At 43.5% G+C, this 25,431-nt stretch overlaps 1 protein-coding gene across 3 annotated transcripts; it reads right to left on the bottom strand.

Moving 5' to 3' along the window:
* Nucleotides 1-364: 364 nt before the first annotated feature.
* Nucleotides 365-24,346, bottom strand: LOC109422061 (inositol polyphosphate 4-phosphatase type II). 3 transcript variants are annotated; one of them, XM_029855560.2, is made up of 11 exons: nt 24,120-24,346; nt 23,651-23,981; nt 10,451-10,567; nt 9,548-9,706; nt 9,258-9,458; nt 7,989-8,578; nt 4,900-5,000; nt 4,433-4,826; nt 1,719-3,593; nt 1,172-1,656; nt 365-787 (listed from the first exon to the last, which is right to left on the bottom strand). In XM_029855560.2, exons 2-11 carry the CDS (start codon nt 23,766-23,768, stop codon nt 655-657), a joined length of 4,173 nt encoding a protein of 1,390 aa, XP_029711420.2. In that variant the 5' UTR covers nt 23,769-23,981; nt 24,120-24,346; the 3' UTR covers nt 365-654. The 3 variants fall into 3 exon arrangements, with proteins under 3 accessions (XP_029711420.2, XP_029711421.2, XP_029711422.2); XM_029855561.2 differs by having other exon boundaries at nt 10,451-10,564; nt 24,120-24,345; XM_029855562.2 differs by lacking the exon at nt 10,451-10,567 and having other exon boundaries at nt 24,120-24,345.
* Nucleotides 24,347-25,431: the final 1,085 nt, after the last annotated feature.

Genomic DNA, 25,431 nt, shown 5'->3' with positions numbered 1-25,431 from the left:
TCGCTATTATAACCTCACTTTTGCACGAGAAGTGTAAACCAAAAACAGTATTATAGTTTTGTTAGATTATTTGGTTAGCATTTCATTCGAGACTACGAAGTTTCCTCCAGCTCTGATTTAAACATACGTAAAACTGGTGTTTTACGTAAGTTTAACATCGCAAAGAATCCACTTCAAAGTTCCAAACACGACCTAGTAACAGCTACATGATGAGTGAAGTTCATTCTTTTTGTTAGTACGATTATCGATTATTGTTTCTGACTTAAATAGGTTTTTATTTAACAAACTTCGAGATTGTAGTGGAACCGATTATACGGTACAGATGCCAAAAAGGGCGCGAAAAAAAGACAAACAAGAAGAGTAATAAATTAAAAACTTTCTCAACATTATTAACAACGACTTACTTATGAGTAGTACGAGGAGAAACTTTCACTTAAAGTCTACCCGAGAGAAAACTAGATTGCGCGATCGGCTGCGGTTGCTTTTCAGTGGAACTTAAGGTAAAAATTCGTTAAATAATGCTGCTAAATATTAAGAAGACTCAGCTGCCGCCCGCACACAAACTAACCTCATTTGGCTTATGGTTGGAAGAAGTTTTGAACGTCTGACATACACAGGTTCGCTCGCATACACGCATACAACCCGGAAATTGACTTACGATTGGGCCTTGCCGTAGGCCCCGGCCGGCGGTCGGTACACCTGCGGAAGCGACAGAACCTGCGGCAGATTGAAGGCGTACTTCCGCAGGCCGATGTTCTTCATGGTGTTGTCCGAGCGGGTTCCCTCGCTGGAAGAATTCGGGAAATCACGGGTTTTGGGAGGAAAGAAAAGAACGATTTAGAAATTGCGACATACATATTATGAGAACAGAGTACGTTGCCGCCATTTTAGGTACGCCATCTTGGTTTTGAAATGGTGTCGAGCACCGAATATCAGACTCGAATTTCTTCACAATACTCAAAAGCACCCATATTGCATGGTTTCAGGCGTTCATTCGTAATCGTACGACCGCCATCTTGGAATTTGATCCGTTGATTCAGCAAACACCAATGACTAATTTGGTAACTCTGGTAACGCTGAAAGCGTCACAATACCCGGAATAGAACCCAAACAACCCTATTTTTGCGTTACGCAACCCATGATATCCTCCCCACCTCACCCAAGAACTCACCTTCGCATCGTATCCAGCACGTTCTGCGCGTTGGCACTCGACAGATGGAACTCCTGTTGCAGCACCCGGCACTGCTCCAGCGTAACGCCCATCGAGGTCCTATCCTTGGCACTTTTGCACGAGGTAAACCTCAGCCCCTGCACCGACCGGGTAATGTCCTCGGCCAGCGTCAAAATCCGGTAGTTCTTGGAACTGTTCGCCCGCAGCTGTTCCTCCATCTCGCCGAACAGGCTCACGACGGCGTGTTCCGGCACGAGGACCTCCTTCTGCTGGGTGCTGGCCAGGCCTGTTTTCGTCGGCGTATCCAGCGCCGCCGAGCAGGAAGGATTGACAAAGTTGAACGGGATATGTCGGTACCGGGCGTGGTACTGCTTGAGCCGGTCGTAGTTATCCCAGTTGGACCGGTGCTGCTCCTTGGTGTATCCTAGGGTTTCCGCCAGGGTGGCCTTCTCGTTGATACCGATGTTGAAGAAGACCGGAGTCACCTGCGAGGAAGAAGCACTTGATAATTCTTGAGAACCCCGTCATCCCTGACCCGTCAACTTACCTTAAAGCTCGTACTCTCCTTCGTTGGAAGATGGCAGAATACCGACTCCGGAACCGGAAGCAGGACGCTCATCTGCTGCCGGGAGCCTATGACCCTCGGAACAGGCAACGCCTTCGAATCCCTCTGGATGTTGCTCCGTACCAGTGTAAAGCTAACCGTACCCAAATCCGCAATGGCCACGCCCATGTCGCCCCACATATCCGCCTCACTTCCGTACAGAGACAGGAAGCCCTCGAAGCAAGCCAGGGGACCCAGGTTGCACAGCAAACTGATGTAGTTCTCCGTGACGTTCTGCCCCCAGAGCTTGGCCATCAGCGCCGAAACCAGGGCAGTCAGCGCCTGGGAGAAGCAGACATCCCGTCGATACATAACCGCCAGCACCGTAGAGGTCTTCTTCATGTCCTGCTGTAGCCGTTGAACGGAGTGCATCAGCCGTGCCGTCTTCAGCAGCCCGTCCATGGCCTGGCGGAGCTTCTTCATCGAAGGCCGCAACTCCGAGGCCCAGTCCGTTGTCAACGAAAGATCCAAACCATCCGTGAACTTGTTGCCTTTTTTAACCTTGCGGGTGACCTCTCCGACGGCTTGTGTCAGCGCTAGGTTTAAGTCTTTGCTACAGAGCGGAGGTTTTCCGGAAGGTCCCGGAAGGAGCTCCTTCGGGAGATTTCCGGGCATCGCCAACGGGTCTTTGTCCGAATCCTGCTCCTCGGCGCAAGGCAGCGACATCGGTTGACTGGTCACCACATCCGGCGGAATTGTACCAAAAGGGACCCCTCGAATGGCCTTCAGAGAACCCTTGGGTTGCCTTAGTCGGACCGCCGGACTTCCGCATCGACCACACAAAAACTTAACCTTACTAACCAGGCACATCACACTGGCTTCGATGTTGAGCTGCGTCAAGTCCAGCGGTTCCGGTTCCTCCGTAGGCCGGTAGTAGTTGGCCGAAGGACTCGAACTCATCACTTTGGTGTCCAGGAAGGCCCCGTTGTGACCCAACACGATCGCCGTATTCTCAATCAGATACCCATTCTCGTCGTAAACATTGGACAAAAGCTCGTTCTTGTTCTCCAACAGCTGATTCACGGAGAGCCCCGACCCCCGACAGGCCTCCGGCGTTGCTTCCTCCGCTTTCTCCACTTCCGGCGATTTGATGGAAGCGTCCACAGGTGTCGAACTCGTCACCTCTCCGTTGACATCGAAGTGGGTCTCGCTGAACTTGAGGTCACTCGCGGAAGCCGACGACGCCTCCGTCGGGGTGGATTTCTTCGATTTGGACTCCTTCGGTTGTTCCGTCGGGAGGTAGCATGCCGCCGGAAGTGAGCAGGACATCAGGTAGTCCTTCGACTTGCTGTTGTTGTTCATCTGGCTGAACGTGCTCTGGATGGTTGCGATGGTGCTAATGTCCACCGAGGATGGGGACTTGGACTTGGTGCTGGTCCCGAACGCTCCCAGGACTCCGGACTTGCTGGTCCGAACCTGCGGCCACAGATCCGGTGCCGGTCCCATCGGAGTGGAAAAGTCCTCCAGTTCGGGGCTCTTCAGATCCAGTGCACCCAACTGTTGGGTGATCTTCTTGAACGGTGACATCGGAACGGTTCCCCCACTGGCAACAGCGCCGGAACCATCCGTCGACTGCGTCGGATCATCGATGATCCGGTGTCGCTCGATGAACGCGAAGGCCTCCTCCACCAGGTTCGGTTCCCAGATGTTGAGCAAGGCGCGTGTTTTGGTCATCATATCGTTGCACAGCGGAAGCATTCCTTTGGGGTTTTTGGACTTTGCTAGGTAGAGTAACTGGGACATGATCTCGACGATCTCCTTGCGGAGCTGCTTGATGGCCTGTACGGCGTCGTTTGCCGCTGCCACTTTTTCGGAGTTCTGGTAGGAAGGTCACAATATGTGATAAAAAAGTTCAAAACTCCAATGCTTTGAGTAGTAGGTGCCGACATAAAGTTCTCCAATAACCGGGTCTTCCCGAGATCATGATCACATGACCCCGTAAGTTTTATGACGGTTTTAAGGAGTATTTTTTTTTCGAAACCTCCATAAAACCATGAGTGTTCCTTGAGAAAGGCACACCAAAAATTTCAAGTTTGTATAGCAGCTGTCCACTGTGTACACTACAGCAGACTCCATTTCCGGGTAATCCTTGAAGGGTTTCGGACGGGCCCCACAGGTCCTCCAAAAGGTCCTCTTACAGGAAAAAAATCGTGGTTTCGACGACGTTCATGAACTTATCATCCAGATAAGCAGATCAACATCATGTTTCCGGTAGAAAAGGTTCTAAATGTATCCAACTGGAGACTTATTAAAACATGGAAACCAAGAACATCTGGGAGGAATCTAGATCATCTGTTGAATGTCCATCAAATGAATTCAATTGTCTTCTATATGGAAAATCTTAGGGACATCATGAAACCTACGACGTCGAACATTTACGGTGGGCAAGGTTCTATCAATGTAATTTTGGTATCCTTGTCACGAGAATATTTTGGCCATTTTACGGGGGTTCCTGATACTGGTTCCGTCGGCCATATTGAAGGTCTTCAGATGATATCAGATACAGATCACAAGTAAATCAATAAACACTCTTCCAGATGCCTTTGCAGTGACTGGAGCACTCTGACCATTTCACGGCAATTCCAGATACTTACACCGGAAGTCTGAAAAACTTGATGTCTACACCCATCACCAGAATCTAAACAAAGACTACTTACCCCTCCATCCTTCGCATTGGCATCCTTGATCTGCTGCAACAGCTTCACCAACCCCCCGGTCTTCGATTTTCCGGAATGCCTCGTAAAGGCGCCCACAGTCGTCACGTCCAGCACTCCGGCCCGTTTCAGCGTATCATTGTGGGCCCACATCCGCTGCAGGTGCAAATTGACCGGAGCGAACTCCAGCGTCTCGTCCGCCTTCTTGCAGCTCGGCTTAAAGTGCTTACCTTGCTGTTGCTGCTGCGCCAGGAACTGCTTCGCCTGCGAGTAGTCTTTGAGCAGCTTCAGATGCTTGTCGAGCAGTTCCATCTGGCGGTGGCGCCACTCACCGCCCAGTTCACCCATGCCGGAAATTTCCTGCAGCAGTTCTTTTTCCCGGGCGATCCAGATCGAGCTGTGGGGAGTTGGGGGAGTGAATTGGGTCAAGACATGATCAGATTTCCCACAGGGGATGCGGAAATACTCACAGCAATTGCTGAGGGATTATGTAGCAGAGTTGGCTTTCGAGCATGATTTCCTGGACGCTGATGTCGCCACCCAATCCCGAATGCAGACGGTAGGTGTGAATCTGTAAATTGAGGTCAGATAAGCTTTACAAAAAACTTCTGAAGTATGTATCCTACGAATTGTCCTATTTTGAAATACTTTCAGAAAATTTTTAAAACGCAGCAGGAGTGATTCGAATACATCAACTGCAGCATGTTTCCAACAAAATAAATATTGAGTTTTACCAACGGTTTAGATTATCAAAAAAAACGGTGGACAAGACTGCAGATCTACAGGCGTAAAGTTGTATGGTAAGAGGCTGAAGGACCTTACAAACCACTTGTTGCATTTTAGTTCGAATTCGCCTACCACACTTGCCAAAGAATACTAGGTTCATATCATCGGCGTACACTACCAATGAGGTGTACTCCCGTAGGTTTGCGTTCAAAACCTGAGTTCATTGCGATGAGAAACAGTGTGACTGAGATGACAGACCCTTGCGGAATGCCATTTTCGCACAACCTTGGAGTGGAGGTAGTTTCTGCGTGAAATCCTCGAAAACTTCGGTTGCGTAGGAAGGTGGCTACGCGGTTAAACATGCGCCCTTGGATATACCGTCCCTTGAGGATAGACAGTCAGGAAAGGGAATCTCCACGTCATGTCCAAGGCCTTGAGAAAGGTCTACACCTATCGACGCTTTCTCTTGAAGCATGAAAAGAACGTTTACGCGTCACAACCGCATTGGAATGCATGTGGGTGAAGTCGTTCATGTCTTTCCAGCTCTGTTGACAGGCAGCGATTAACCATCCACTTGAGTTGGAGTTGGTAAGAGATTAACGAGGTTTTCCAAAGTCTCAGTTCGGTTACCACCCAGGTGGTCATAGACGACTGCCGTATGTTGTTCACAATTCTTAGATGCTTCATTTGATCGGTAGGCCGATTATGGATGAATTTCCATTGCTCATGTAGCTAACTGCCGTCGTTCACGTACCGCCCACACCTTGGAGTGTGTTTTGCCTCCAAAACCCTTACAAGATTTTCAAGAAGCGGCTTGAGAGGGCGAAAAACCTAGATTTATTCGGGGTATCGTTTTATGATACATACGCTGTTGTTTGTTTAGTCTTCTTTCGTTGTCCTATCGGAAAAAAATCGCACTAGCCATGTTTGGCTTAAGTATAACCTTGGTTTGTGCTCTAAAAACCCTTGTCTTTGGTTGTGTATTTGCTTTTGGTCTCCGTGTTTGGTTTATATTTTGTTTAATAGTTCCGTTTCCTTGAGAAACTCAAGGAGGTTTTTTTCGCTCGTTTCTGTGATGTTCTATATATCTGGTCCTGTTTTATTGTATTTTGTTCTTGCTTCTTCGTATCCTGTGCAGTTCCTTATTATATGGTCTGCTGTGAGTATAGCGTTACTGTATTGACATCTTGGTTGATCTGCCTTGTGTAGGGCGTATCCATGTGATAGCCAGGTGTGGCCTATTCTTAATCTTGTGGGTGTTCTTTGGTCCTTTACGTTTTTTTTCTGTCTTTCCACGGTAGTGTGGTTGGTTTGGATCTTCTGAGAAAGGTGACAGATTTTCTTCTCCAACGGTACTCGTGGGACCATACTGTTCTTGTCTTGTACCAGTTGATTGCAACTTGTGCTGGTACTGCTTCATATTTTGTTCCATTTTCCCTGCTTTTTCGTGCTGCTTTGTCTGCTAGCTCATTTCTCTTTATGCCTTCGTGGCCTGGGACTCAGCATATTGTTATATCTTTTTCTTCCGCTGCCCTTCGGATCTTCTCTATCCACGGGTGGTGGGATGTTCCTTTGTATAGTGAGTGCATCGAGACAACTTGCGGAGTCAGTGAAGATAAGGTTGGGTTTGTCTTCGAGTGCTATGTGTTTTATTATTTTTAATTACTTTTATTAACGACAGTTTACCTTCTGCGGCATTCGAGACCATGTGTTTTGTGGCTATATGTAGCGCTTTACTCTCTGCTGAGTATGTGGTGCACACTTGTTTAGTTTGATTGTGGTTTCGGCGTTGTTGTTTATTCCACAGCCAACTTCGTCTTCTTTGAATTATCTATCGGTATATATTACATTATGATTTGGATATTTGTTCAGTGTGTTGCGGATTTCTTGTTTTGCTATGGTTTGTTATCCCCCTGCTTCGATTCTTTTCTTTATGGCCCAGTCAATTTTGACTTTTGATTCATACCATTTTCTTCCTAATGAAAAAAAAAAGAAATGGGGTTTCTCTTTTTGCTATCTCTGGTAAATTTTCGCCTGTTAATTCGGCTGTAAACTAGGGGTTTTCCTAGATTATTGTTACCATCATGGAGTTCCATCCATTTGATTGCTTTGACTATGGTGTTCAGTTTTATTTGTGTATTGAGGGGTAGCACTCCGGCTACCGCCAGTATGGATTCTACCGGGCTTGTTCGTAGTGCTCCGGTTATTGTTCTTATCGTTTGGCTGATTTGCGTTGCTATTATGTCCCACATTTCTTCAATACTTGATGAGTATAGGTGAGCTCCGTACAGTATTTCAGATGGTGCACCATTTTTAAGCATGGTGGTGCGGTTTGCTCCTTTGTATCTTCCACCTATTGCTTTAACATGTTACATCTATTCCATCCACTTGAGTGTTTGATCCTTGCAACTAAATAAGGTTATTGGTCTACACCCCTCCGTTAGCGTTTTATGTTGTCCCTCCTTAGGGATAGGATGGCATACCACATATCGTCAGGGCCCACAACCTATTCAGTGCCATGGTTTAGGTCCAAATGAGCTCGTTCAAACTGAAATACTTATTGTAATGTACTAAAGTCGTTTTCGTCTTTAAGTGAGCACTGCAGCAGAATTCCGCTTCAGCCAATGACATGCTTGGTATTCCACCATGGTAATTTTTGGACCACCTTTGCAATTCAATTGCAATTCCACCCGTAACGGTTGACCATACAAATCGAGCGCTCGGGTGCAGATCATTCGTCGTTGCAATCTTGAAAGCAATTTTCGTTTCACCTGACTGCAAATAGCTAGAAAACATCATCGTTACAAACCCCCCCAGCAAAACCCATACTTACGTTCGGGTTGGTAAACACCAGTGCCACCTTCGAGGGCGGCGGAATGAACAGCTTCACGCCCAGCTTGGGCGGCAACGATTGCGACCGCCGATGGCCAATGGCCTGCTGTTGCTGATGGTGCTGCTGCTGCTGTTCCAAACCAACTTTGGCCGGCGAGCGTGATGTCTTCTTCTCCAGATCGGGCGCACAGGTAGCAATCGTTATGAATCCGGCATTCCCCCCGCAAGGACTCTGCGTCCGCAGCGGTATCCTCAGCCGCGAGGTGTCCGTTATGACTCCGAGGGCCACTTCGGCCCATCCTATGGGCACCGCCGTCTGCGTAACCTTTTCCCGCACGTCGTACGCCGTGAAGCGGATCTGAGATTTGGCATTGAGACCGTCCCCCGTCCGGAACGTTATCGTGCAGATAAACTGAGGATTCGAGCTGCGCTCGATCACTTCCGTGCGGCCGTACTTGACCCAACCGCTGGCCGCCCGGTTGTTGGATGTGACCTGCACTACGACCGACGGATTCGGCGGCTTTCCGTTGCCGTCGCAGAGGAGATTATCGCAGGAGATGGCTGACTCACAGATTGGAACTTCGTTGAGCTCTATGGGAGAAGTGGGAAGCGTGAGCAGCGACATTCTACGACTGAACGACGAAGGTTGATGATGCGAACGAAATAACCGACTGGTGCAGAGATCGTGCAGATTTCAAAGAATAGGACCGACTACCAGTTGATAGCAGTGGGATTAGAGCGGTGAGTTAAATCGAAAAATGGGATTCTCTATCGCTCGTCTAGAGCAAGGGGATAAGGTAAAGAATAACACAACAAAAGTTTACTGATAACGACAATGGCATGGCTTTATTGAGACGTAAAATAAACAACACAAATTAAAAACTTTTACTCTAGTAGGTAGGTAAATGCATGCTTTGGTCCACGATCTTCATAAATGCTTTCCATATATGTATTCGATTGTACTTTGAGAATCCTAGTTTTGAAATCTACACTTTCTCCACAGCACCATCACCATCAACCTGTTCGTCTCTGATATACGATTTTGCGCATCTAAGTTCATTTGTCTCGATTTTCTATAACTTTAAACCGATCTTGATGAAAATTTGAAATTTTATACCTGTTATCGAAGGTTTGGACCTGATTTAGTTTGCTTAAACATTGGTTCAAAATCCTTGAAAATAAAGCCAAATAAGCAGCAAAAATTGGGTGCACACAATACGTTACGAGACGATAAGGTCACCTTCTCCCGTTTAAAAATTAATCAAATCACCTATCTCCTTGCCGGTTTGCAGCCGCAACATGTCCACATCCACGTCGTGGATCATGCCACGCTTCTTGTCGATCTGTTCCCGCAGATACTTCAGCTGGGCCCGTTTAACGTCGTAACCGGCCAGCCCGATGGCCTGCATCCATTCGAGCCGTTCCTGTTCGGTATTGGTGGCAAAGCGCTGCCTCAGGCCGTCCTCGAACTCTGTGGAAGGCACGTACAAAAACAGAAAATAAAAGAAGATCAATCCAAGTAGGTTTGTGTGTGCGTGTGGAAGCTCACGCATGACTCACCCAAGTAGAACACGTAACCGTCGTACTCCTTGTGGTCGCCCTGTTTAACGCAGCGGTACTTTTCCAGCACGATGCATCCCTGCGGTTCCGAGAACTGGTCGCTGGTTTTGAAGTAGAACAGGAGATTGCCCCGAAGCCGGCACCACTTCTCGAGGCTGACTGTGGGTGTGTGCGTGGATGATCGAAAAACAGAGAAACCATGATCAATAGGTGAATGAATATAGACCTACAACACTTTATCAAGACTAGCAACTCTGTTGAAAATCGAGTGACACTGTCGGCAGCGCACCATGTGGATGAAATCGGAACTAACTATGGACAATTTCAATCAGAAATTCCACCTTCGCTCAACAGAGGGCAGTGTCTTCGGCGACGTTTGACGTTTGTTTGCCAAAAATGGTAGAGTTCAAAGTCTTCCTGATAAAGTGATCCTCGCTATTATAGGGTTCAGATGGGTTAGTTCAATGTGAGTTTATTGTGTAGGTGCAGCAGCAAACAACTCTCAGGTGTGGAAGTGATCGCGAATGATTGTGTTCACTGTTAGTGATATGTAAATAATTATTTTTACAAGCCTTGGTTATTGACGACGGTTATCAGTTCACGAGTGTAAGTGATTTGCCTTATGAGTTTGCTTACAACTCCTAAGCATGGTTTTCCGACGAAACCGATTAGGTTGAAACGTGCAAAGTAATTAACCCCACACCTTAGTGATTAGTAACCTTTTTCCACAAAACTAAGTCTACATTCCCGCGTTAATTACTATTTACAATATTACAAGCGATGATCCCACTAATAGTTAGTACCCTTCACACGTGATGCACTTTATGAGTGAGCCAAATATTCAAAAAAGCAGCCGAAACCAATCGAAATAATTTCTTTCTTAAAACATCATAACGAACGAACCTTTCTGGGTACCACCAATGCAACTGAGCGACTGTTTGCGCTTGTGATGATGGGTTTTATGGCCGGGCGCGGCGTTTGGGACGTTGTTGCTGGTTTTGTTACTGGCCGAGTCTTCTGCTGAGATTGGGATTGTTTAGGTTTCGGAAGATTACGAAAAACCCGAGCCCGACGATTAATGATGGTTAGGGTGTACCGAAAAAGCAATACCCAACAATGTTCGAGAAGTCATGGTTATTCAACCGCAAATGAAAGATTTAGACATTTTTCGTGAACCTTTATGTTTCTAAAAAATCATTTAATTTAATAATCAACCTTGGGAATATCATATTGTCAGATTTCTTGAAACGTAAACACCGCGCGGTCGTTGAAATGTTTCAAAAAGGGGCTTTGCACAAAAGTTTACGCAGTCTATCGTTTTCGAAAGGAACAGACGCGCCGTAGGAGACGCCGCAATGTTATTTCCCATAAGGATGAAGTAAACAGGAAGTGGAAACCGAGGCTGTACCTTTTGGAAGCGATAGACTGCGTGCACTTTTGTGCAAATAACGAACTCACTTACTCATGTATCCTGAGCACCCCTAGGGGTACATAGGGCCAACGTGAAAGATCTCTATCCTAGGCGGCTGCTCTCTTTAGCCTTGACCTGAACCCAGATGAGATTCCTACCGACTATCATTATTTCCTTGTTGAGGCTTCGTCGTCACGAGCCCCTGGGTCTGCCTCTGCTGGACCGTCCTGCCGGATTCTAAACTCCAAACTCGCAATAGCAGTCATCGCCTTCTTGATCCGTGCTCCTATGATTGAACTTGTCGCGATCCCGTTGCCAAGATATTGAACGTTTCCGATCTTCTCCACTGCTTGCCCAGCTAATTCAAAGTTGGAGGGGTCGTCCGTATTGACTACCAACAATTTGGTCTTGTTGACGTGGATGGTTGCCAAAGCTCATCTGTATTGTCATCGCGCGCGATTATTGACCAATCCAAATTCCTGTGTGGTAGTGGTTTGTGTTCAGATTTCCCGTGTTAATCTATCTGTAAGAACTTTGTAAACATCTTTTGTTCTCACTTATATGGATAGGCTTGCAGTAGGTTTCGTGAGACATTTTTTGGACAACTCAATGCTGTGTTCTGATCATCGATGTATAGGATGTGACCGTAGGTCAGACCGAATGCAATAAAACACTTGATTGCTAGTCGGTCAAATAACAACTAATAATTTAATTAGAACACCAGCTGCTACGCGGAACTTCGTCAGCTTCTGGTTGGTCAATGGCATCGTTAGCATGACCCCGAGCAGGGAATGAGAACAAACCCATAAGTAATTGATAACTCATTTTGTTATTGATAACAAAATGAAATCAAAACAAGTTTTCGTTACGAATTGTTTTTATTTAATATTAAATTGAGATATCATTTTGTTATCATTTCAAAAACTCAATGATAACAAAATTTGATTTCAAAAATCCAAAATAGGTAGAATATGCTTTATTAACATTAATTATATTCACAGAATGCTTGTTTATAAAGATAAAAAAGATTATAATCTATTATTGGAGGGTTGTTCTCTTCGTTGAGGGGTTTTTCATCGGACAAATTACCTGAAACTTGGTCCACAGACAAACAGACGTAACACTTCGAACATTTTTCGATTCAAATCATTGTCACGCAAACATATTCGCCCAATTCTAAAAGGACTATGTTTGGCCGACCACCAACTAGGTGGCGGTAGTGAGCAAGCGTCAAACTCGAACAAAAACTATGCGAGCGCCACGGTTGGGCAGTTGGCCAACTATCAAATTTTGAAAAAGACCGTTAAATCGGTGTACGATGGGAATTATCAGAGTGTTACGTCTGTTTGTCTGTGCTTGGTCGTATAGCTCAGCTTGGTTGGGAAAGATTTGAGATCAACGTTGAATTCAACAGTTTTCAAAAAGCCTTCCATGACGAAAAGAACAAAACTGCCCAGAATACAAAAGTTCCCCTATAAGTTAATCAAAACAGTTTCAATCTAAACATATTGCCAAATATTTTGAAATTTGAACTATTCGCACTTTCGTAAGGTAATAACGAGAGTTCCACAGTACTGTAAATTTTCTCACATTTTAGGTCGTTTGGTATAAAGTCATTTGGCATAATAGTCGTTTAGCATAATATTTATTTGGCATAATTCTAAAAGACAAATGAAGTTGGATATGGCCAACCGAAGTAATTCACAAATTTTACCTTTATAAAGTTTTCCCGAAAAGGAAGAATTCATTCACTCAGCCAAATAACCTAAAGATTTCCATAAGGTCCAACTTATAAAACGGCCTTTAAATAATTCATAATGATTCGGATGAATTTCATAAGGTCGCTCTATGACGTAAAATCGTCTCAGAACTTGGCTTTTATTCATGTTTAGCAACATGGTATTCTCAAGCGTCGGTAGCCGTGTGGATAAATAACGGGCTCAGTGATCCCGACGTTCATGGATCGAATCCAGTCTGCATCATTTTAAGATTTTTTTGTTCTTTTCATAAGTCTATCTCATGAAATTTGTCATAGCAAGCATGATCAATTTTCATAAGGTATTCTTATGGCACCCATAAAGTTTCACTTATAGCAAAAAACAAGGTATTTTGATGAATTTCGTAAGTTTTTTCGCTGAGTGTTGTACCTCCGTACCAAAATGATGAATCGCGTGAAGTTTGATACAGTTTTGAAAATTACACTGATATTTATCATACATGAAAATGATGAATGACATTTTACTTATTGTTATGCCAAACGCCCATTTTGCCAAACGACTATTATTCCAGCTTATGCCATTTGACCATTATGCCAAAAGACTATGCCAAACGACATTATGCCAAATCCGTTAGAAATAATGTAGTAAAACATTTTTCCAATCGGATGCAATTTTAAATCTCATCATTTTTCCGCGGGTAACGAGGGAAGGAGCTGAGAAGCCGAATGCGACTCAATTCGTTGCTCGATGTCATTCAATTTGAGTCCCGATGCACATTTGTTTGACTGCAGTACATATAATCAGAAGGAAAAGCTGAAATATAATTAGGTACAACAAAAATATTACGTGCAGTTGTCCTTTGACTACAATTTTTTTTTCTTTGTAACTTCAATGTCCATCAGTTGAATCATGGTATACACTACCCATCATAAGTACGGACTCGCAAAAAGTATTGCAACAATATTGCATCACCCTGACTCACCTCGATATCTCTAAGACCAGAACACCTACAAAAATGCCGCCTTCAGAAAAGTTGTTGCTTTTGGTCTTCTGAATAACTTACCTGAAGACAGCATCTTTGTAAGTCCTCAGGTTTTGGAGATATCGAGGTGAGTCAGGGTGATGCAATATTGTTGCAATACTTTTTGTCAGTCCGTACTTATGACGGGTAGTGTAGCTACGCTGCATATCTATGAGGATATCATCCGATTTCCATACAATTTTTCTTCGTGTAGGCTCCAAGTTAGAAATGACTGTTTATGAAATGTTAATGTTACAATCGATAATACTACGCCATTAATAGGGGCCATATTCTGATGATATCGTATCCAAGCAAAACAAGTTTTTAATCACGAAATTCTTCTGAATTTAAAATAAAATCTCATTTAAATTTTTACTTATTTATGTAAATTAATGCCCAATAAAATATCAAAATGAATACTAAATTTGTTATTAATTTTTAGTTATTATCCTATAGATATGATAACTCACTGAGAACTGCGTATGATATCAAGTCGTAAAATGTGGATGACAAAATGAGATATCAATTTGTTATCAATGAGAACTCATTCTGTTATCAATAAGATATTCCAGTACATTATTTTGTTTTCATATTTTGTTATGTTAACACTTAAGTCATACAAAATGAGAACTCACTTTGTTATCGTAATTCGTGATATCTAAATAAGATGTGTGAGAACCGCTAGATCACGAGCGTGTTGTGTATAACCGCTGTTCAATTTTCGCATAAAATAGTGTGACTTGTACTCTAATTCAAGCATAAATTGTGCTTAGTTGAAGAAGAATTCAATGTTGTATCGAATGAGCAAGAACTTTTGTTACTAGTATTCACAGACTGCTCTTAAACGTCGAAAACATTATTTTCGATTAGTTATAAGTAACGACAACACGAAGACCCATTATCGTTTTCATCTGTTTGTACTGCTTGAGTTACCGGTACGGACCATACACTGGCACGCAGATTTGATTGTGGTAAATGCTCTTCGGCTATCGGTGCATGGGACGAGAGAATTGTGTGTGAAGACTGTGGCATACAAAACCACTTAAGTTGCACGAATATGAACCCATATCAGATGCGGGTTTGCGTTGATTTTAACAATGACCTCTGGTTGTGTGACGATTGTCTCTTTTCGTTCCGCAAGCAGCGCTCCGCACCGACAAATCAAGCGATTGTGAAGGACCTGATTGAAAAAAATAGGTTGAAAGCAATGTGGAACATACAGTGTATCAGCTTCAATCCGAATTTGCAAGTATTAAGGAGAGTTTTGCGGAATGAATTAACTACATCGGCTATTTTCCTACTCTCCGCATCAACCAATGTGGCGCTAGCTTCTATGCGCGAAAAATCGCTAAAAGTAAATCGCAAAAATATTGTATGGCGAATACCATCTAAAGGCAAATTCTTCAAAGTGGAACACATTATTCGAAAAAATATTTGGTAGTGGTTGTGCACAATGGTGACCACTATTAAGCCTACCAAATATTATTTCGGGAAAAGCTTTGTATTTCAAGTAATTCAAGTTTAGATGCTTTTCACCATACAAAATAAAATTGATTTACTCCTGCTGATCAACTGTGGGTGTGCGCCAAGCGGGTAATCCATTGAAACGAACGTTAGCCGGGGACCAAGAGACCGATAAGAACCCGAAAATTCCGATTACGTCTACGCCGCAGAAAAATGGCTGCAACTAAACGATACTTCTCAACTGCAAGTAGGATCTAATGTAAAAACTGCTTCTACTGGATCCCGAAAATGTTGGATATTTTTCACAAGAGTCGCGAAACATGTTTCAACCGATGATATGCGAAAAATGGTGTATGACTCTTTGCCCAGCCAAATGGACAACCTGAAGTTGTAAAATTGGTACCGCGTTGGAGCAATCATGGAAATCTACGCTTCATCTCATTCAAAGTTGGCGTTGATTGGAAATATAAAGATAAAGCCTTAATGAACTCAACCTGGCCGGCGGGACTGCTGTTTAGAGAGTTTGAACATCGTGCATCCGGTTATTGGGAACCATGAAGTTTTAGTGTGCCGTTGAAGTGTATTGTTTTGATTTTTCTGTAGAATGTAAAATTACGTTGGTTTTGTATTTATTTAAAGTATTTTGTGAACTATGTTACCTGTACTATGTATATTTAATCTATGTAACTATAGTAATAAGAAAGTAAGATCATTGGGGCTAGCGAAGCGTGTTGATCAAATAAATGAGCTTGAGCTTGAGCTTGAGCTTGAGCTTGATTGACCGCCCGTGGATGCTACTCCAGTATCGCCAGACCAGCTACACTCACACAAGGACCAATGAGATAACTGCCGGGGACTAGCAGGCATCTTCAGTGTGTGAGCGTTGGTGATCTTCTATTTTTAGGCGACAATGGCGCCTGCCACGTCAGGTTGCAGGTCAATGTGGGGAAGGGGTAAGGAAGTGATGATTGCAATCGTTTGTATCCACATCTGGCCGAATATACCTCTGCGCCAGCACAAATTCATGCGGATGTTGGAGTGTTGGTGGGAATTGGTTGGCAGAAGGTTCACACATTGGTGTGTGGATACCAGGAGAAGGTGATAGAATTGTGTTTTTATTATTTTGAATATGTGCGGCACAGTTCGCTTGATTGCATAACTTGTAGGCGTTTTCTAATAGGATTGTGACACTGTGCTGTGAAAGTTTGGAAGGAAGGGAAACGGCTTTTTCAACCCGTTTCTGTTCTAGCGACGGCTATGAACATGTTTATATACATGAGTTGTATATGTAGAGAGCAGAGAGAAAGTATATAGAAAAATACAAAGTAGGAGGAAAGGGACGGGCCAGGGATTGAACCCAGGACCTTCTGCATATAAATCAGAAGCGGTAGCCACTAGACCACCAAGCCCGTCATTGATCAAAGCGAAGCGTGTTGATCAAATAAATAAACAAATAAACACAAATGATAACTCAATTTGTTTTCAATTAGTTCTCATTCAGCAACCATGGTCAGCAACCATGCTGTCGGTTGGACAGTGTTGCACCGAGATCTTGGTACTTCGTGTCGATGTGCTTCGATCGCTTGTTTATCTTGCCGGATTCCAGCTGTTTCGTACATTGCTGGTTGTCTTCAAGGATACGAATCGGCTTCTCTACGTTCACGTCGAAGTCGCTCAGCAAATGGTCATTCCACTGTTACAGTTGGCAGCACTCGGCGAGCGCAACAATTTCCGTTTCGGTGCTGCCCAACGCAACACATGTTTGCTTCCAAGATGCCCAGTGGATTGGCCCACCATCGAACGTCCAGGAATCCGGCATTCGACTTCCGGGTTTTTGCATCACTGGCCCAGTCGGCGTCGGGGTCTAGCGTAGACCTCCATGCTCGCTTGTCATGGTCCTAGTACAAGCTCGTGATCCTGGGTGAGCTTGAGATACCAGAGGATTCGTTTCGCCTCCATCCAATCCGCCTGTGACGGATTTCTCACTGATCGACCAAGTATCGATACACTGATCGCGATGTCCGGTCGGGTGTTCACTAGTATGGGACACGCTTGTATGAAAAATATAAATCCTCGCTCCAGTCGACTTTTTAGATCCCATTTAGGTCCCATATGAACTGTACAATATTTCAGCTCAATCGGTGAAACTATAATTTAGCGCAAGCAATTCAAAATTTTCATAGGATTTACTGTTGCTCACGCAACGAGATGAACACAGTATTCCGAATTTTAAACGATTTATTAACGATACGTTAAAATTTCCTAAAATGGGTTCAAGTGAACTATTAGTACAGTGGTTAATCGCTGCTGCATGTATCTTACGTTTTATGGGGTTTTTCTGGTTCGAGCCAGGGATGTGGATCGTGCCGAACGCTACAAGATTCAGCTCTATACAAATAGTTACACAAATACCCTATTTTGGGTTGTAGATTGTTCAATTTTACCTGTTATATGACGTAGGTAGGACGCAAGTTAATTCGTGATCGCTATAGTTCAATGTCAGGCATAACCTAGGGTTCGATCTATACAAAGTTTTAGCTTAAATAAGGAAATTCTAGCGGAATCCAGTTGCACAACTTACCTTATCGTAATAATAGTTTAACAAATGCTCTAATAATAGTTCAATAGCAATTTTAAGGCAATAATTCATAAAGAAAATTCGTAATCTTAACAATAACAGAGTGTTGATTTCGCGTGGTACACATCAATAGCTTTTACATCTCTCCCCTTTCTGCTCGCATTGACAGCTTCGCCCATCACATCTTTCAAGCGACACCGGCACGGTTGATGAAAGGTTGTTACGTTTGTAAATTGTTGTGAACATTTTGTCAGTTTATTTTGTATGTTATACTAAGGTTCAGTCCCTCAATTTTAATGTACATTTGTAGTGCTCCAAACATTTCAGGAGCGATCCAGTACAAAACACGCAAGCCGTCCCCTAACACGGACATCAAATTGTAGACGGTTTTGTGTTGAATGCAGCAACAGATGCTGCGAACTAAAAGGCGAACTGCCAAACAAAATACAATTTTAGGATGACTGATGGACCAAGAATAATTATGAAACCTCGTCATCCTGGCATTGGACTTCGTTATCTGTTTAGATAACTGGGCACAATTTATGCTATGTGTTGCATGTTTGTGTTTTGTGCATTTGTAATGTTCCATTTTGTTTTCGTATCCAAGTTCCCAGACGTGGGGCCCGATACGGAAAATAAAATGTACATTTATAAGGTTACAATTTTATTCGTTATATTGGTGCCTAACGTGGGGCCTGATACGGAAAATAAAATTAACATTTGTAAGGCTTGCGATTTGGGACGGCTTGCGTGCACACCAAACGCTTTCAGCAATATTTTGCTGAATTTTTCCGAACTGGAGGGTCCAGCAATTTTTTTTGCTGATTTTTCAGCAAAGTTTGCTGAATTTCAGCAAAATGTTACTGGTGATCAGCAGAGTTTACTGAACAAATCAGCAAAATTTTGCTGAATTTCAGTATTTTTTTTTGCTGAAACCTTCAGCTCGGCAAAATTCAGCAAAATTTTGCTGAAACTCTCAATCGATTTTTGGTGTGTGTTTTGTACTGGATCGCTCCTGAAATGTTTGGAGCACTACAAATGTACATTAAAATTGAGGGACAGATGTACAAACCTTAGTATAACATACAAAATAAACTGACAAAATGTTCACAACAATTTACAAACGTAACAAGGTGTACTCACCGACGAGGGGCTTTCGCAACATTTACTATGGGAAAAGTTACACTTTCAAACAAAAAATCCTAGAGGTTGCCCTTTGTCTCCTTAATTCAAATCGATCAACGTTTCTAAACGGGCTTGGTGGTCTAGTGGCTACCGCTTCTGATTCGTATGCAGAAGGTCATGGGTTCAATCCCTGGCCCGTCCATTTTCATCCTACTTTGTATCTTTCTATCCACTTCCTCTATCTCTCTCTCTCTCTTCTCTACATATACAACTCATGTATATTCATATGTTCATGGCCATCGCTAGAACCAGAAACGAATTGGAAAAAAAATCGTTTCCCTCCCTTCTAATTTCCACTCACAGCACAGTGTATATAACGCCTACAAGTTATGAAACCAAAGCGTGCTGTGCCGCTTGACCTTATTCACCTCATTCACCACACAATCTATCACTTTACGAACACTATAAATAATCCCCTATCCATGGATCGCATCACCGACCCAACGGTGACTCCCAGATCTCCTATCCTTTCCGTCTAACAAATACCCCAGTCCGTGCTGGTTGTGGGGATGCAGAGGTGGTCTCGGTCTTTAGTAGCAACAACCAGCACACTCTAACATTCCTTTCCCTTCCCAACTGACTATAAGGACGTGGCCGGCGCCGTTATTGATCCAAAATGTATGAGCTGCTAGAATTGCACTTTGAGAATAAGTGGAGTGTCCCAGCCCTTATTCATTTGGATCTCAGTGCAATTGGTACCAGCTCAGATCAATCACGGAGGAGCAACCATTGACATGTATAGTCAGATTTGATCGATCGTTTTTTGATCGTTAATTCAAATCGATCAACGTTTCTTATAGAACAATTATTTATGAAACTTTCCTTCGAAGACCGCAAAAAAATTGGATGCTTGTGGAAAAAGTTATTGATTTATTACCGATTAGTGATCCAACGAACAGCTTTTTATTTTGTTTTATGAGCAGCACTTGCTGCTGCCGTTGTTGCATGGGGTGACGGGAGGCATCACCACCCCCAGAAACAGCACTGCCCATAACTGCATAATTGTAACATTTGCATTTTTTGCCAATATTGAGTTAATACCGGGGATCATCTCCCAATCATCAGTACTTTCATCCACCCAAATGAACTTTTTAAGTATGTTCTGCAAAATGTGAAACAAATACCAAGTCGTTTTGTCTCATTGGCTAAAATTTATGAATGTAACCGCATAACAGTCACACTGGAAATACACACTGGTGTCAAAACGTAATATCAATCATATTTTGGTCTGATTAATTTTTTAATTATTCGTCCAGCATAAAAGAAGAGCTGTAGAAAATTTCATTGCAAAAAGATGAATTTTAAATTATTGAAATTTTTTTGAAATTTCGTATCGTCTCCATACTAGCGCATGTTGCAAACTTTAAACTCTATTTTGTACAATGCCTACTTTTGTCGAATGTGACTGTTATGCAATTATGGGCAGAGCAGCAGTCAAGGCAGCAGCTACAGTGCTGCTAATATAAAACAAAACAAAAAACCGTTCGTTAGATCACTAATCAGTAATGAATCAATATTGTCGCGCTTATCTTTTATTAGAGTCCTGCGGCGGTCGTACGCTCGCAAGGCATACCGCCGCATGACAGTCGCAAGGCAAAACAAAAGAAAAAGTGTTCCCGCCAAAAACAAAAGCACGTGGGTTTCGCGAAGTGACAGATGTTTTTTTAATGTATTTGTGACGAACGGCAAGAGTGGCTCAGTGGAATGAGTGATCTTGCTGTCAAACCCCATATAATGGACTGGTGACGCTGTTATGATTAGTGACTGTCGCGCTAATATCAGAAGCCAGAGGCATATAATCGCCATATTCTGATTTTTCTTGAGAGGCATAATAACTTTTTCCACAAGTTTCCAATCGTTTTGCGGTCTTCGAAAGAAAGTTTCATAAATGATTGTTCTATAAGAAACGTTGATCGATTTGAACTAAGGAGACAAAGGGCGAGTTCTAAGATTTTTTGTTTGAAAGTGTAACTTTTCCCATAGTAAATCCTATGAAAACTTTGAATTGTTTGCGCTAAATTATAGTTTCACCGATTGAGCTGAAATTTTGTACAGTTCATATGGGACCTTAATGGGATCTAAAAAGTCGACTGGAGCGAGAATTTGATGTTTGTCCCATACTAGTGTTCACTGCCACGTACAACAAACATACAATTAAGCTTGAATACTGGTGATTGTTCGGCAGTTTCTCACTTTCCTTCTTTTGTTGTAGGTGGCCAGGGTCCACAGGAATCTTCGACGACTTCGCTTCGGTCAACCTAAAACGCTCCAACAGTTTCTCGCTGTGTCGGACTTGGATGCCCGGGAAATGGCGAATATGGCGATTTCAACGTAAAGCCACAGACAAACAGACGTAACACTCTTCAAAACAGCTTGGCACATGCATTTAACGATCAATTCAAATTTCATTTGATTTGCGCGATCGTTCCACCAGAGGCGCTTTGACGTTTTCCAGTGTAAACGTTGCTGAATGATGCAAACGAAAATTACAGGCAATTTGTGTAGTAGTGAGCGTGTTAGCAAAACGTCAAATCGAAATCCATCATGGCCGACAGTGTCGCGCGCGGTTCTACCAACAGATGGCAGTGTGCTCATGAAAATGACACTGGGCAAAACTTTTTGATGAATTTCCTCTAAGAGTTACGTCTGTTTGTCTGTGGTAAAGCTGCGGATTAGAGCTGCCATCAGTTCGGTGTACTTCGGTGTGACAAGCCATGACCATATCGTCTAAATACACGACCAGATAGGTAAACTGGTTGCCTCGTTGTCGAACGTACAAGCACGAATCGTTGGCTAATTGCATGAAGCCCAGCAGCTTCAGGACGCCATCGAATTCCCGGTTTTACATGTGTCTCGCTTGCTTGAGACCGTAAAGACTCTTCTGCAACAAACATACGTAGCTCTTGTCAACCACCTCGTAGCCGGGCGGTTGCCGTATGTAGACCGTCTCATCCAGGTCGCCGTACAGGTAGGCCGTCTGCATGTTTCATTAGTTGTTCTTTGCACTGGCAACTGTGCGCAACGCCGTAAACGTTACCTGTCGCATAACCGGGGCGAACACCTAGTCGAAGTCCGTCCCGAGTACCGTTGACGAGCTGAGTGCGCAGCAAAACCCAGGTTATTCTCGCTGGTTTCAACGAAGGTATTCTTGATGACCGTCTTCTACACTGCTACCTTTCGGAGCTCTACACAGGAGATATTCTTGACGGTGTGTTGAATTATCGTCTGAGTCTTTTCTCCTACCGCTGGATCCGAGCAAAGCGTAGTCGAATCTAGCCGATTAGAAGGTGATGGCAGACGCAACGTCAGCGCAGCGTTTATACCGGATGTCAAGAAGGTTCTGTCTTGATGTGGTCAATTTGGTTTTCAGTAATGTCAATCACGAGAGCCCCACGTGTCTTTATGCAAGCCCTGATCCTCCAGGTCGTTGTTGCCACAAAACTCTGCAAACAGCCTACCGTTTTCGCTCATTTCTCCAAGACTTATCGTTGCCGTCCCTGCGCAGAATTTCTGTTGTCAACGGCTTTTCATGACATTGACGATGGAGCTTCATGTTGGAGATCCAATTGTGAGGCCACCATGCACGAAGTATATACCGCAGACATCTATTGATGAAGACCTGCAGCCGTTAAGTGTTCTCCGCTGGTACAAACCTTCTTCTTTGTCTTTGTCTGTATTAACGAGATTTTTAACCCTAGGTTAGTTCATCTCGGGACCCACGCTTTACTTCCCTTCCGAAGGAAGAACCCACATTTTGTGAGTATGTCGGGAGTGGGATTCGATCCCAGGTCCTCGGCGTGATAGTCTTGTGTTCTAACCACCACACCAGGTCCGCTCCACAGGTACAAACCAAGTTTGACTAATCTGACTGTTTTTTTATACTTTTCTTAGACTCGCAAAGGCAGCCTTCGTCTTTTTGAACCATGCATCTATGTCGATCTTGGTGCCACCATCGGCCACCATTTAGCTACCAACTGGAAGCTTTCAACCTTGATTATATATCAATTTTGGTTTTGTTGACGTTGATGGTAAGACGTGTCACCGAGAAGCGATCGGCAAGATCATTAAGCTTACTCTGCATATCTTATAACACCACAAAAACCAAGCAGATCATTGCGCTGGTGGTCATACTGCCACCACTCGCATTCGCATAACAGTCCCATCTTTGCTGTTTTTCCAATTTATATGGGACTGTTATGCAAGTGAGGGCAATATAGTGAACCAAATTAAACACGGCAGGCTGCGGTGGGCTGGATACGTAGCTTTGTGGAAGGCCGCACACACGTTCGATTTTTACAGTTGAGGAGAACCTTAGGAATCTAAACGTTCAGGGCGACTGAAATCGATTGGTCCAGAACCGAGATCGGTGGATGTGAATGTTTCATTTAGCGTAGACTCGCCACTACGAGTAGTAGCATCAAGTAAATACCTCCAATGAATTACAGAATTGAAAATCGTTCAATTTGCGGCGAACACATATTCCGAACTTTTTTGTATCATTTAGGTACCGATCTAAAAATCAAAATGTTATCATTTATCAATTGGATGTTGAGCATCCATGACTTTTCGCATATTACTTTTTTCGGAACACCCTAACAATGACGTCGATTGATTTGGAATGTTTGTTTTTACGATGAGGATTTCTTTTTGAATGCGTACCGTTTCTTCTTATGAGATGATACCAGGAATGATGATGAAACGGTCCAATCTTCAAATCTTCAATTACCTTCGGTTTTCCGGAAGAATCCTTCCTGCTTCTCGGTCAAATACAGTGGTCCTTCCTTATCGAACTTATTACTCGGTTGGGTGGCCAAAGAGATCAGTTCCTGCTTGTTGAATCTCATATCGCAAGCGAGCCACTTTCCTCCGGCGGTAACAACGAAGAAACGCCCTTACGATGGGCGCAGCTGATTTGCAGACCTCCCTTGGAAAGTAGGACACCCTTTCCCCCACTCCCGGCAGCTAGCAGTAGCAGTTTGATGGATGGCAAGCAAAAACACCTCCTGCAGAGCGATTATCGATTGGCGACTTTTTCACTTTCTGATTTCAGGCATTTTCTGCAATGGAATTTACACATTAGGGCCTTAAACTAGATTTAGTCGCAGCTGATTGTGATCAACTAGCTACTCTAGCTAGTAAACCAGTTTTTCTTCCATCAGACAAGCCCATATTTTGCTTCCATTTTTCACTCCTACCTTGAGGCAATTCGAACGAAGAGAAAAATCACGATTATTCCATTCCGGCACAAATTTCACGTTGCACTCAAACCGTCGAACGCCGCAAACACACGTCACGCAACTTTTTAACACGATTTCAGGCGTTTTAAATTAGAAATTCACGCGAATTTTCGCTAAAATTTCACTGCAAAAAAGGCAGACCGCAGACGAGATGCACTCCCTGTTTTTTTTTGGCTCTGGTCGTCCTCCACCCACTCGATCTGTTCTGCCACCGCCACCCCTTCGGTGCATCAGTTTTGACAGAACGATGCATCGCGGTCACTCAAATTTGACTTATTTTTAACGGATTGGCAGCAGGGGTGTGTTCAGTATGACACAGTGGCACAGAGAAACCCAACCTGGATTAAAATCATTATTGCGCATTTCCCACCCCACTGGACCCCTTTCGCAGTTAGTATAATACCCCAGACAGACATGTGATACGAGTGTGATTCCTGTACAACGGTACGCAGTGTCAAGAAAATTCTAACAAGACTGACTTGATCTGAGAGAATTTTCAGTATGGCACTCATTTCAAGCGCATTTGTACAGTGATTCTTGTATCACATGTGTGTCATAAGTATAAGTGCGGGATCGTGAATAAAACTGCTATTTTGCATCGAATCGTGTCGGTGTCTTCTGCGCACTTATGCTTTACAAAGTGCTGAATAAGTGCGCAGAAGACACCGAAATGATTCGATGCAAAATCGCAGTTTTATTCACGATCCCGCACTTATACTAACTGCGAAAGGGGTCCAGTTGGGTGGAAACTGCGCAATAAAAAAGTTTTCCAATAATTGTGATCGATAGGAATTTTTGGTTAAATCGGTTAATCTAAAAGATATTATAGTACAAGATAAAGATTGTCGCTAGTGTAACCATTGTTCCGGCACCGCAACATGCTAGGTACATATCTGTCAAAGCTGAATGTGGATGTCTCGAAATCACTACCCGAATAAAAAATACAGTAGAAAAACCGAACGTTGTATTGTAACAGTACTATTTCGAACCATATTGTTACAATAGACACCACTGTAAAAATAAAAATACAAAAACAATAAGATGTAATGTAGACACCATACAGTGAATTGTAAATTAGATTTTTACAATATATTATACAGGTTGTTAACCCTCCAGGACGCGCGCCATCAAGCAACCGAAACTGCACCGCGCTCGCGCTGTATACGAAAAGCGAGGTTTTTTGGTAGTGTTGTACTTTTTACAACAGCGCGCGCGCTGAAGGGTTAAGTATCGTAACAATACAAAAAAATATTTTTCTCCATATATATTT

Source organism: Aedes albopictus, chromosome 1, assembly GCF_035046485.1.
Source record: "Aedes albopictus strain Foshan chromosome 1, AalbF5, whole genome shotgun sequence".
Taxonomy (NCBI): domain Eukaryota; kingdom Metazoa; phylum Arthropoda; class Insecta; order Diptera; family Culicidae; genus Aedes; species Aedes albopictus.
The sequence above is the reverse complement of the archived record's forward strand: the minus strand, read 5'-3'. Positions and strand labels throughout refer to the sequence as shown.